This window comes from Lontra canadensis, unplaced genomic scaffold, assembly GCF_010015895.1.
Source record: "Lontra canadensis isolate GAN:19392208 unplaced genomic scaffold, GSC_riverotter_1.0 scaffold42, whole genome shotgun sequence".
NCBI classification, from domain to species: Eukaryota; Metazoa; Chordata; class Mammalia; order Carnivora; family Mustelidae; genus Lontra; species Lontra canadensis.
The window spans coordinates 12306734-12319958 of record NW_022631036.1 but is presented as its reverse complement, the minus strand read 5'-3'; the positions used below and the strand labels follow the sequence as shown (position 1 = coordinate 12319958).

At 39.3% G+C, this 13225-nt stretch overlaps 1 protein-coding gene across 1 annotated transcript; it reads left to right on the top strand.

Moving 5' to 3' along the window:
• The first annotated feature begins 2882 nt into the window (after positions 1-2882).
• PNN (pinin, desmosome associated protein) lies at positions 2883-10130 on the top strand. The gene is made up of 9 exons (XM_032871228.1): positions 2883-3047; positions 3729-3800; positions 4188-4256; positions 4744-4816; positions 4936-5030; positions 5408-5483; positions 6496-6651; positions 6734-6872; positions 7574-10130. Exons 1-9 carry the CDS (start codon positions 2935-2937, stop codon positions 9034-9036), a joined length of 2256 nt encoding a protein of 751 aa, XP_032727119.1. The 5' UTR covers positions 2883-2934; the 3' UTR covers positions 9037-10130.
• Positions 10131-13225: the final 3095 nt, after the last annotated feature.

The following is a 13225-nucleotide window of genomic DNA, read 5'->3' as shown; positions in this document are numbered from 1 at the left end:
AAAGATGCAAACACATACATAAGCACCTTCTAAATTTGGCAAACTCTGACTTAAAGGTGTTGCTTAGCTTATGATTGATTCTTTTCTTAGTAATTCACAAGGAAGATTTTTTCCCTTGTGATATTAATATATTTAATTAAATGTTTCCCCCAAGTTTACATATTGAATTTTCTCTAGTTGTTAACAATAATCTCTCAACTCTCCATATTCTTTCACAGGAATTTAAGATCATTTTCCAGAGTTGTCTGGGTGGCTCTGTCAGTTAAGTGTCTGCCTCTGGCTTAGGTCATGATCCCGGCTCAGCGGGGACTCTGCTCCTCCCTCTCCCTCTGCTCCTGCTTGAGCTCACTCTCTCAAATAAATAAAATCTTCAAAAAAACTAAGATCATCTTCCGTAATTGTAATAATGACAGCTTTTTTTTTCTTTTTTTAAAAAACATGTCCCTTCTAATATTTGCATCAGTTTTTTTTGATCATCACATATACATTCCCCCTAGCCTTTGAAAACAGTGTTAAAAAGAAAACCACAGGCCCAAAATAGAGTCATTAATGCTAGCCCATGTCATCAAACTGGAGCTTAATGCTTAACCTAATTGCAGTTTTCTCCACTGGAAACGTAGAGGTAACTGGTAAGTAAACTTTTCTGGTCTATGCCAATAAGGTCACAGAGGCTTTCTCCAACCCCCAAAGGTAGATGAGGAGGTAATACACCTAATAAGACCCTCTTGTCCCCAAAGGAAGGTGACCTTACCTGAAATAATCCTTTTTTCTCTTTATGACTTCCTTGTCTTACCCGTAAAAATATCTCCCTTTCTGTAGCCTTTTGGAGCTCCCCCTCTGCTTGCTAGATGGAATGCTGCCCAATTCATGAATCAATTAATAAAGCTAATTATAACTTTACAATTTACTGTTGAATTGTTATTTAATAACATTAGTGCAATTCAGAGATTATTTTGCAAACATGATCTTAATTTTTCCAGCACCCAAATTTCCCTTATTTGAAATCATGTCCCTTATGTCCTGACTGCATTTTTCCCTTCATCATTAAGGAAAAGGAGTCCAAGCGCACAACTGAGGTAAAAGAGTAACCAACTGACCAACTTACTAAGGTTGATTTCTCAAACAACATGGTGTTCTTAGAATATTTTGGAATTGATGGGAAACAAGTATTTATTGAGCATCTGCTAAATGTTGAACACAAAACCCCCCTAATTCTCCCCCATAAAGCTATGTTAAATTGCCCAGGATTCTAGTAGTACGTCCTACCCAAGCAGGAAAAGATCCTGTTTCTGGTTGCCTCTAAAAGCATTTTCCCATGGAAACACTGTTATATTTGGTGGTTGTAAAGGGGGAAAGATTTATAGGATCTGCAGAAAAACCAGGGTATTACATTTGGTGGTTGGGATCTATTATTACCACATTCTCATCCTTTATGTTTAGTCTATTACACAGTGTTAGAGTAAGGATCAATGAGACTAAGTATGCTTTTAATCAGAATTACTATTATTTATCAACCCTTATCCCCTTTACCCATTATTTTTTTTCCATAGAATTTCTCCATTTCCAACATGCCATGTAACTTACTTATTTATCCTGTGTCTCCATACTTTTTCCCCAAGCTCCTTGAAGACAGAGATCTTTATTGCACTGACTATCCCAGTACCTAGAAAAATGCCTGGCACACAGTAAGCGCTCAGCAAATACAGTGAATGAATGAATGAGTACATGAATGATTTTTGCTCCCCGAGGAGCCTACAAACCCCACAAACAGGAACCACAGCGATCTTGTTCAAGGTTTTATCCTCAGAGCCTAGATTACTGCTGATCCACAAAGGAACTTTTAAAGAGATGAATTAAGATGGTAACCAGTTAAATACTGTTGTCCCACTAATGATTGGTGCAAGCTTGAGGCCCGACTAAAAGATGAGAACTAAGATTATTCATAGCACTGTTTCTATGAGGAAATGCTTTTTGAGCTGTAATTTGCAAATGCATTTCTGGAACAAAATGGTTCTTGTTGGCCATGTACAAAGAACAGAACCACAGGACACTCTGTCGCATATGCACAAGTAACAATAGAGCCGCTACTCTAGACCCCATCTTAAACTAACCAGCGGTAGAGGCCAGGTGTAGACGATAATGCCAGTCTCAGTCTCATCTAAGCTTTTTTCATTTAGTACACCCTTGCACAGGGTCTGATCAAATAGTGATTCTCAGCTACCTTGACCTAGGGAGTTACCCTTATGTCCATATTCAATTTCCTTACCAGTAATAATACGCATTTTATTCAAGCTTTGAGTTGAGACAAGGTATATAAAACGTTTCATACGGTATCGAAAAAAAAATTGTTAGCTATTACGATTGACTTTTCATGTTCATTTTTTGCTTCCCTCTGCTCGTTTTGGTTTAACCCAATGTAGGGACGCCGGCGCCCCCTCACCCCCACCCCGGGCATGCGCACCGACAGAATGGCCGCACCCTTTCTTAATCTGATATTTTACACGGCAGGAGGGGAAAAGACTCGCCTCCATCCCACTCTGATGTAATTAGGTGGTTAAAAAAGATACAAGGCACGTCATATCCCAGTTTAAAAGGGCTGGAAGACTCCGCGCTCCGCGCCGCAAGAGCAAGCGAGCGAGGCGGCGTCTCCGAAAACCCCAGAGCCTCTCAAGTGCGCCCAGGCTCTGCGCTAGAAACGGAGCCCGGCCACAGCAGCTAATTGGGGGAGGGAGTCAGCCGCTCAGAAGACTTTTCATTGGCACAGAGTCACAGAGGCCGGCAGCTTCTCCCTCTTCCGGACACTGAGTGGTTGAGGCCGCAAAACAACGCTTATTGTCATTGGCTGGACCCTGCTGTCAGTCCTCTCGCGTCTCGCGGCGCGACAGAGCCAGGCGCGGCCTGTAGAGCAGTCTCGAAGCCTGCTGCAGAGAGAAGATGGCGGTCGCGGTGAGAACTTTGCAGGAGCAGCTAGAAAAGGCCAAAGAGAGCCTAAAGAACGTAGATGAGAATATTCGCAAGCTCACCGGACGGGATCCGAATGACGTGAGGTAAGAAGTGGATAAGACAGGCTGGCTCCGAGAGACAGCCATCATGCCGGGGTGAAATGGGGGCGGGAAGGGCGGCTAGCCTTGAGAAGGCTAGAACATCGGGGCCTGTCCCGGGGGCGGCAGTAGAACCCCGTCCTGGATGGGTTGGGGAGTCTTCCACGCCCTCGACGTAGGTCTCGGAGCTCAAGTGCAAGAGGAAGGCAGGTGGGTCCTAGCTACGCCGGCATGTCTTCTGGCCTGTAGGAAGGCCGGGCCTGCGATTCCCGCCCTCGGCCCTGCAGGCCCGGAACTGCTGCACAAAGCCCCTTCCCCAACCGGCGGCTACCTGACCGGGTATTGGCCCGGAGACCCTCCTGGGACGTTGTCCGCTGCTTCTCACCCAAGCATTTGTCCTCTTTCCCACGTGCAACTTCTTCGGAGTTGACGAAATTAGGGTCTGATCCAAGCTTATTAATGTGTAGTGGCAACGAAGTAAATACAATTTCTGTGATAATGGTCTTGAAAAAACAAAGAAGTTAAAATAGGACTTCCTGTCTTGTTTGAGGCACGTGGATTTGAAACCGTATTTTTAGAACTTTTCTGGTTATTTTTCTCTTTATGATGTACCGCATCCGTGAAAGTATTTGGTGACATTAAATAAGTCCAAGCATGATTTTCATACAATCTGTAAATATCTTTTAGGCCCATCCAAGCCAGATTGCTGGCCCTTTCTGGTCCTGGTGGAGGTAGAGGACGTGGTAGTTTATTGCTGAGGTAAGACTTCTTAGGACTTAATTTTTATGCTAAGACGGTAGATACTTTTACTAAATTAACTATAGGTTTAAACAAAATCGGTGGTAGAGCCCACATTAGATATGTTTGTGTTTGCTTTGTTTAAACTGTGATCAGCTATAGTTTCCTATGTAGTTATCTTGGAACTTCATTTATATGCAAAACTAGAGACTGAAGAATACATTACCCATTTTCTGTACACTTAATTTATTTTTATATTTTTAAAAAAGTGCTAAAAAGCATCTTGGAGTGGATGCCCATTTGAGGTTGTGATTGGAAGAGGTTTTTTTTTTTAATTCAATGAAATTATCTTGCTAAGGGTAAATATTTATCTTAATTTTCGTTGATACTGAGCATTTTTAATTGCAGGCGTGGATTCTCAGATAGTGGAGGAGGACCCCCAGCCAAACAGAGAGACCTTGAAGGGGCAGTCAGTAGGTACGTAGGAGGAAAACATTTGAAGACATAATTGTATTCTTTATTTTCTGAGGTAGCCACAGATACAGGTATAAAATAAATTTTGTTGAGTTATGTTAGAGCTGAGTAGTATACCACTTCTTTGAGTCGGTTCCCTTGGTATTTGACTGAACTAAGCCTGTATCCCTCAGAACTCAGTGTTCACTAACAGTAACAGAAATCTTAACAAAATAAAGATTATGAGAAGAATAAGATCGAAAAAATATTTGTGCTACTTTCCTGTCTTGTACTGTAAAAACTTAATCCGCTTGAGAAATACAGATCAGTATTTGGACTGGGCACTGGTGACACATTTTATCCTTTTACTACCAGAGGAAAGAGTGAAATGGGATGGAGACTGATGAGATGAGACTTATGGAAATAAGTCATAGTAGAAGTAATCACTTGTCCTTGGTAGTACTTAAGTCAGATTTTACAGTGGCCTTTTAAATTATTTTTCCTATGTGAGGCTGGGCGGGGAGCGTCGGACAAGGAGAGAATCACGCCAAGAAAGCGACCCAGAGGATGATGATGTTAAAAAGGTAATTGAGATGAAAAGAACTACTTATGGGATGAATGTAGTATTTCCGTCTTTACTACATTTGAGAGTGCTGCCTTTTCATATGGTTGTTAAATTACTGAGATTTATTTTCTCCTGCAGCCAGCTTTGCAGTCTTCAGTTGTAGCTACCTCCAAAGAGCGCACACGTAGAGACCTTATCCAGGATCAAAATATGGATGAAAAGGGAAAGCAAAGGTATCCTTAGTTTTGTATTTTTTTTTTAAAGATCTTATTTATTTATTTGGCAAAGAGGGATCACAAGTAGGCAGAGAGGCAGGCAAAGAGAGAGGGAAGCAGGCTCCCTGCCGAGCAGAGAGCCTGATGCGGGGCTTGATCCCAGGACCCCGAGATCATGACCCGAGCCAAAGGCAGAGGCTTAACCCAATGAGCCACCCAGGCACCCCGTCTTTAGTTCTTTTTTAATGGGGAAAATTTCCTGTCAAATCATGCAGTTTTAGTAATATTTATATTTAAGAATTGTTCAGGTGTTTGTAGTATGTTTCTTGTAGGAAGTGGCGGTCTTAGATGAAGTGCAACCTACTGAAATTGAATTTTTTCTTTGTCTTCTTTAGGAACCGACGAATATTTGGCTTATTGATGGGTACTTTGCAGAAATTTAAACAAGAATCCACTGTTGCTACTGAAAGGGTACTTATATAGTTTTCCTTTGCTTCTTTAAGTGTTCAAAAGGAGTTCATTACATGTTTTTGAGAAGAGTCAAAAAAAACAAAACTGAATTGCAGGCCTAAATTAAAGCCAAGGAAAAAACTTATAAAATTTTCTGAAGTTGTTATATTTTTAACTGGTCTCTTTTGAGGTCCTATGAAGTAACTGCATGCACTTCTCTTTCAGTGCAAAGAGCCTTGGTCTGTGACTCAGGAGAACCTGGGTTCTGATCTCAGCTCTACAACGATCTCATTTTGTGGTTTCGGACAAGACTCTTCATTTCTTTAGGCCTCAGAGTGCTTTCTTTCAAACAAGGGAGTTGAACTTGGTCAGCATTGTAACTAGTTCAGTGATTATAATTTTTAAGTTATTTATACACTCAGAGACAATAATTGGCACTCTGGAAGCAAAAGCCTAAACATCCCCTGCCTTCTACAGTTCATTCAACTGCAGTCTTTCTAGAGGGTTTTTTATAAAAGCTATAATATTGTGTCCTTGGTGTTCGATACCAAGTCACTGCTTCTCAAAGGAGAACTATGGTGGAAAGGGAGATAACAATTCAGTTATAGATTAATAAAGTTTTATTAGAGCTTTTGTATGTTAACTTTCCTAAGGAATATAAAAGTCTTCAAAGAATAATGTGTGAAAATAGGATGTCACTTCTGTCACATTATCTGATTTGGAAGGGAGAGTAACTATGAAGATAATTTAAAAAGACATTGCTCTTCTTTTTTAGGTTTTATGAAAGAATGTTGCCTAACAGTTAATTTAAATGGACTGGTTATTGATAATATGGTTAATGTCCTTGATATTTAGGTTTTTACATAGTCCCTGTTTCCTCAAAGAGAAATTGCGATTAGCCTCAAATGCTAAGTACTAAGTTTGGTATCCTGAATTGCAAATATGAAGCATATAAAGATAACTTAGTAAAATTGCAGCGTTTCACATAATCAGAACGTGTGGTAAGTTTTCAAAGATAATTGTTTATCTTCAGCAAAAGAGGCGCCAGGAAATTGAACAAAAACTTGAAGTGCAGGCAGAAGAAGAAAGAAAGCAAGTTGAAAATGAGAGGAGAGAACTGTTTGAAGAGAGGCGTGCTAAACAGACAGAACTGCGGCTTTTAGAACAGAAGGTTGAGCTTGCGCAGCTGGTGAGTAGTAGTTTGGAATTGGAATTCTAGGATTGGTAATCCTTCATGTTAACGAAAACCTCACCTTTTACCTTTTCTTTAGCAAGAAGAATGGAATGAACATAATGCCAAGATAATTAAATATATAAGAACTAAGACAAAGCCCCATTTGTTCTATATTCCTGGAAGAATGTGTCCAGCTACCCAAAAATTAATAGAAGAGTCACAGAGAAAAATGAATGGTAAGTGTACGTGAAGAGTTCCAGTGAAATTTTCTAAATGGGTAAGGTAATACACCCACACATAAACATTTGTGTCCTGTAATAGGGTTTCAGCAGTTGATTTTTTAAAAAGATAATCTAAGATGCTAATGAGTTTGGAGTGCAGGAGCATTTGATTTATGATGGAATTTAACCTGAAATTTACTGTGTTTTAGGTAGTGCTTAGTGCATGTGTATTTCTTAAGCGTTTGGATAGGATGACTTCTTTATACCCAGACATAAATGCTGATTAAGCAAGAAAAAAGTGAACATTGGTGTAATCCATAGAAGGAGCACACATTCAAAAGTAGACACTGCTGAGATGGGATTAGAGGATTAGTCTTTCTAGGATAGGAAACATTCATGCAGGACATGATGGCATAAGAATGATTTTATTTCAGAGAGGTCTTATTCTTTCTCATCCAGCATGAAGTAGAAAAGCAAAAAATTGTCCTTTTTTTCCCATCAGTTAATGTGGTATAGTTACTTGCTACTTATATCTTACTATATAGGTTTCCGGGGGAACTTTGCTTGTGTCATTTCAGTTTGTAATTTCTTGCCATAATCAGTCTTGTGTCTCTTTACAAAAAGACACTTAGATAAAGCTTGATAACAATTTGTACCTAAGTGTCAAATTGTGAGTTTGAATGTTTTATTTACACATGTAAATTTTTATCCTTTAGCTTTATTTGAAGGTAGACGCATCGAATTTGCAGAACAAATAAATAAAATGGAGGCTAGGCCTAGAAGACAATCAATGAAGGAAAAAGAGCATCAGGTGGTGCGTAATGAAGAACAGAAGGCGGAACAAGAAGAGGGTAAGGTGGCTCAGCGAGAGGAAGAGTTGGAGGAGACAGGTAATCAGCACAATGATGTAGAAATAGAGGAAGCAGGAGAGGAAGAGGAAAAGGAGATAGGTATAGTTCATAGTGATGCAGAGAAAGAACAGGAGGAGGAGGAACAAAAACAGGAAATGGAGGTCAAGATGGAGGAGGAAACTGAGGTAAGGGAAAGTGAGAAGCAGCAGGATAGTCAACCGGAAGAAGTTATGGATGTGCTAGAGATGGTCGAAAGTGTCAAAAATGTAATTGCTGAGCAGGAGGTAATGGAAACCAATCAAGTGGAAAGTGTAGAACCTTCAGAAAACGAAACTAGCAAAGAACTGGAGCCAGAGATGGAATTTGAAGTTGAGCCAGATAAAGAATGTAAATCTCTTTCTCCTGTGAAAGAGAATGCCAGTGCTCTAGAAATGGAAAATGAGCCTGAGGAAAAAGAAGAGAAAGAATCTGAGCCCCAGCCTGAGCCTGTGGCTCACCTCCAGCCCCTGCCTCAGTCTCAGCCTGAGCCTCAGCTTCAGCCTGAGCCTCAGCCGCAGCTGCAGCCTGAGCCACAGCCACCGTCCCAGCCCCAGCCCCAGCCCCCGTCCCAGCCCCAGGCCCCATCCCAGCCCCAGCCCCAGCCCCAAGCACTGCTCCAAGCCCAGCCTCTCTCTCAACCTGAGACTTTGCCATTAGCTGTTTTACAGCCATCAATTCAGGTTTTTCAGGAGCAAGGGCATTTACTACCTGAGAGGAAGGAATTTCCTGTGGAATCTGTAAAACTCACTGAGGTGACAGTAGAGCCAGTCTTAACAGTACATTCAGAGAGCAAAACCAAAACCAAAACTAGGAGCAGAAGTAGAGGGCGAGCTAGAAATAAAACCAGCAAGAGTAGAAGTCGCAGCAGTAGCAGTAGTAGTTCTAGTAGTAGTTCCACTAGTAGCAGCAGTGGAAGCAGTTCCAGCAGTGGCAGCAGTAGTAGTCGCAGTAGTTCCAGTAGCAGCTCCAGCACCAGTGGCAGCAGCAGCAGAGACAGTAGCAGCAGCACCACTAGTAGCAGTGAGAGTAGAAGTCGGAGTAGGGGCCGGGGACATAACAGAGATAGAAAGCACAGAAGGAGCGTGGATCGGAAGCGAAGGGATACATCAGGACTAGAAAGAAGTCACAAATCTTCAAAAGGTGGTAGTAGTAGAGATACAAAAGGATCAAAGGATAAGAATTCCCGGTCCGACAGAAAGAGGTCTATATCAGAGAGTAGTCGATCAGGCAAAAGATCTTCAAGAAGTGAAAGAGACCGAAAATCAGACAGGAAAGACAAAAGGCGTTAATGGAAGAAGCCAGGCTTTCTTAGCCTATTCTTTGCAGCAGAAGATTTCTTGATGAGTAAAAGGATTACCTTTCCTTGTAAGGAGGATGCTGCCTTAAGAATTGCATGTTGTAAAAAATCTTTTTGGAAAATACAGACTGTTTGTTTACCAGACATTCTTGTACTTTTTGCATAATTTTGTAAGAGTTATTTATCAAAATTATGTGAGGTTCCAAAATATGTAAAAATAATAATAATAAAAAAAGATTAACATCCCTTGTCATCTTTTTTAAATATCCTATACTCTTCAGTAAGAATCTGTATATTTTAATAGGTAAATCTTCAAGTCTGTTCCCTTCTGATTCTGTATTATACATTGCTTTTGTAGAAATAAATGTGCATTTCTTTCATTAGTTTTGGAATGTCCTCGTTGACACTTGTATAATAAATACTCTCTTGATATCATTTTCAGCTTTTATCACTAGATAATGAAAGTGATTAGAATGTCTTTGAAGGTTTTTTTCATTTTTATTTGCCTTACGTGATTATTTTGAGTTGTCATAGTCAGATCTTTGCAGCTTTCAGGGGGAACACAGTTCTCAAAATCTTTCACTATTTTTTTCTAATCTCCCTTGTTATTTTAATCTAAGCACCCCCCCTGTTTCTCCTATATAAATCATTATTGGTAGATAAAACAGTATAATTTGGTTGGCATTTTCTTCATGATTATGGGAGCATCATTCTTTTGTCTCCATGGCTACTTGTGTGATACAGCATATACATCTGTTGAAGAAAATAATCACTTTCTAGGGGAGGGAGGTAGAAAAGTATATTCTAAACTTGGTTGAGTTTGTGGTCTTGTCTTAACTTTTGTGTTGGCTCTAACTGAAACATGCCAATATGTGTTCTCAAGAGTTTTTTGTTAAGTATTGTATGAAAGTTTACAGAATGAAGGAAGTTCATCTACACTTGAATCTGTAAGCAAGATAACACACAAGTGTACCAAGTGATTATTAACTTTGTTGTTTTATAAATTTGTATGAATTTGGAGTATCTGTTGCCATTACTATACATGTGCAAATAAATGTGGCTTAGATGTGTGACTGCTTAAGACTAGTACTTGTATTAACTTTTTGATGCTTTTATTACAAGAGAGCACTTTAATTGCAAATGGCCTCTGAGTTCATAACATTGACTAGCCTTAGGCTTGACGGTTTGTTTCTCCCCTTGACAAGTACATGGTGACAGTGAAAATGTCAGTAGCATTTCCAGCACTGTAAAAAATACAAAAGAACATGTTAGAATATTCTTTAAAAAATCCTTTAAAGAGTAAATGAGTAGAACTTTGCAAATTGCAGAGCTATCTGCCTGCATTCCTGGGCCGGTTTCTTCTATCCAGGGGTTTTATGATCTCCAGCATGCAGTATAGATTTTATACTATGAAACATGATGGGGGAAAGGTTGGTTAAAAACTTAAAAGGGATGACCTTGAACATAACTTGGTTCCTAAAATCTGTATTCAAGGACTCTAAAATAATTGTATGTGTTAAGATCCTTTGAACAATATTAAGTTTTATTAACTCATTTTTACCTGGAAAATTTGGACAGTTGGTCTGGTGTTTATAGAAATAAGTTTGGCTTTAAGCCCAATTGTGAGATTGGGGCTATAAAAGCATGAGAAAAAAAAAATCTTTGGCATATGAAGAGCAATTTTAAAATCTATATAGAATTCTATTTAAGTTTTTAAACTAGTGATATGCACTTACAAACTGGAAGGCTTTAAGACGGGGTTGGATTTTTTTTTTTTTTTTCGGGTTTCCAACTAATGCTTTGAACTTAGAAGTGAAATTAAATGGAATTTGTTTTCAGAGAACCATGTAATTGAATTGGTTCCTTACAGAAATACAAGGAATGCAGAATGTAGAAGTAATGACCATTTCCAGGGTTTTTCTGTATCTTTTTCAGATAGAGGGGTCTTCCTATTAGATGTTACAGATCAGTGTTTGTGGAAAATGTAGAACCTGAAGATGGATAGGGCTAGAGACTAAGGACTGAAATTAAGTTTGGAGACGTCTAAGGAACTATTTAGGAAACCTCTTTCTTACTCTAAAATTCCAAGGTTTACACAACCACACAAATTGGAAGACTGATCTTAAATGAGTTGTACCTCCATTCTAGGGCTCATCCATGCACTAGGTCTAGAACTCTGGTGATTATACATGTATACTCTAGTAATTAGGCTAAGCAAAGTAATAAATTGAGTTTATAAACTACAAATTTAAAAGTAAAGCTACTAATGATTATATGGTGTAATATGTGCCAATGCTGTCAAAAGAAGTCATTAAATGTTTAAGGGTTCAATTACTTAACGTGAATTTAAAAAAACAAACCTTGAAATCCTTGAGTGAAAGTCACCCAGTTTCCCTTTTTTTTTTTTTAACCCAGTTTCCCTTCTTGAGGTAATGCCATTAAAATGCCTCTCTCCCCATTTCAAGATCAAGAAGGTAGTCTCCTATTTTATCTTTGAAGAACTTTATTACCTTACTTTCCATAAATAACTATTATTTTCCTGGAATTGGTTTTTGTGTTATGGTGCAAATTGGGGGTTAAGTCTCATTTCTTTTTTCCAGATGAATGTCTGATTGCCCAACTTTAATTATTGAAAAGTTTGTGCCTTCCACATTATTCTGCAGTACCATCATTTTCTTCTATCTGGTATCCATATATTCATGGTTCTCTTTCTAAGCTCTCTATTCTGTTCCACTGGCCCATAAGACACGCTTACTATTTATATGGTTGGATCTTCCTGCTAGTAAGTCAATGGGGGAAGACTACAACTTGATAAGAATGAACCTGAGGAATCTGAAAGTTCCTTACACTTTTCTTTATGCTCCCTAGCATGGTCTTTTCCCAAAAATAATACTCAAATCCTACAACCACTTCCTATTGTCATCTGAGTACTCTATTTGGTTTCGTAATAACTACCACTTGCCTTCACTGTCCACTTGGCTTATTTTCATAACATTTACCATGCAGTAGCATGGTAGTTCTATAGTAGTATAATAGTATAGAACTATGGTAGTATAGTTCTCATACTTGGTTTATTGTCTAATTTCCACTTGAATGGAAGCTCCATGAGAGCAAGATTTTAAATACCTAGAATAGAGCCTTGTGCATTATAGGCAATGTTATGAAGAAACTATGACAGGTCCTTAACGTGGCTTTTGTGATTCAATTTCTTGTCTTTGTAACTTTAGTTTCCTCTTCCAGCACATCCAGCTATACTTGTTTGAAACAATGAACTGAGATGCAGCCAGAAGCCATTGTGGCTGAAGCTGAGTAACCAGGGAGAAAAGCATTAAAGTATTTCAGAGAGGTAATTGGCAGTCCAGCTTATTATATTGGGCATTGCAGGCTATTTTAAGTCCCTTAGCTTTTTTTTTTTTTTTAAGATTTTATTTATTTGACAGAGATCACAAGTAGGTGGAGAGGCAGGCAGAGAGAGGGGAGGAAGCAGGCTCCCTGCCAAGCAGAGAGCCCGATGTGGGGTTGATCCCAGCACTCTGGGATCACTACCAGAGCCAAAGGCAGAGGCTTTAACCCACTGAGCCACCCAGGTGCCCCAAGTCCCTTAGCTTTTATCTGTGGAGAGTCATTAGAGGTTTTGGACAGATCGGTGAAGTGATAGTATAATTAAACAGTTGCTCTGACTGCTGTGCTGAGAAAAGGAAATGAGACCAAGAGCAGGAACGAAAAAGCAAGAGATTATCTGCAATAATTAGGCAAAATATAGTGACTTAAGCCAAGATGGTTAAGTGGTAGAAGTGATCAGGTTTTGGATATATTTAGAAGATTGCTCCCAAGGGATATGCTAGTGGACTATGTGATGTGAGAAGTCAGAATGAGCAAAGATTTTACTTGAACAACTAGAAATGAATTGCCAGTAGCTGAGATGAGAAGGAACAGATTTGGGGATAGAGGAGTGGGTCAGGAGTGACCCAAACTATGAACATGAATATCTCCATTATTCGGGTTTCATTTAATGCCTTTCCCATAAAGGTCTCATACATCATTCACTAAATGTATTCCTAGGTAACTAACTCATACATAGATAAATAGATTTCTATTTTATTTTGAAAAACACAAGTATACACATTAGTATATACAACTCCATGAATTGTCAGAATGCTAACACCTGTGGAATCACCCAG

Excerpts from the sequence above, each read along its gene's own strand:
- PNN (XM_032871228.1), top strand. The coding sequence starts at position 2,935 with ATGGCGGTCGCGGTGAGAACTTTGCAGGAGCAGCTAGAAAAGGCCAAA. Across the intron at positions 3,801-4,187 it reads CGTGGTAGTTTATTGCTGAG|GCGTGGATTCTCAGATAGTG; the intron begins GTAAGACTTCTT and ends TTTTAATTGCAG. Across the intron at positions 6,873-7,573 it reads GTCACAGAGAAAAATGAATG|CTTTATTTGAAGGTAGACGC; the intron begins GTAAGTGTACGT and ends TTTATCCTTTAG.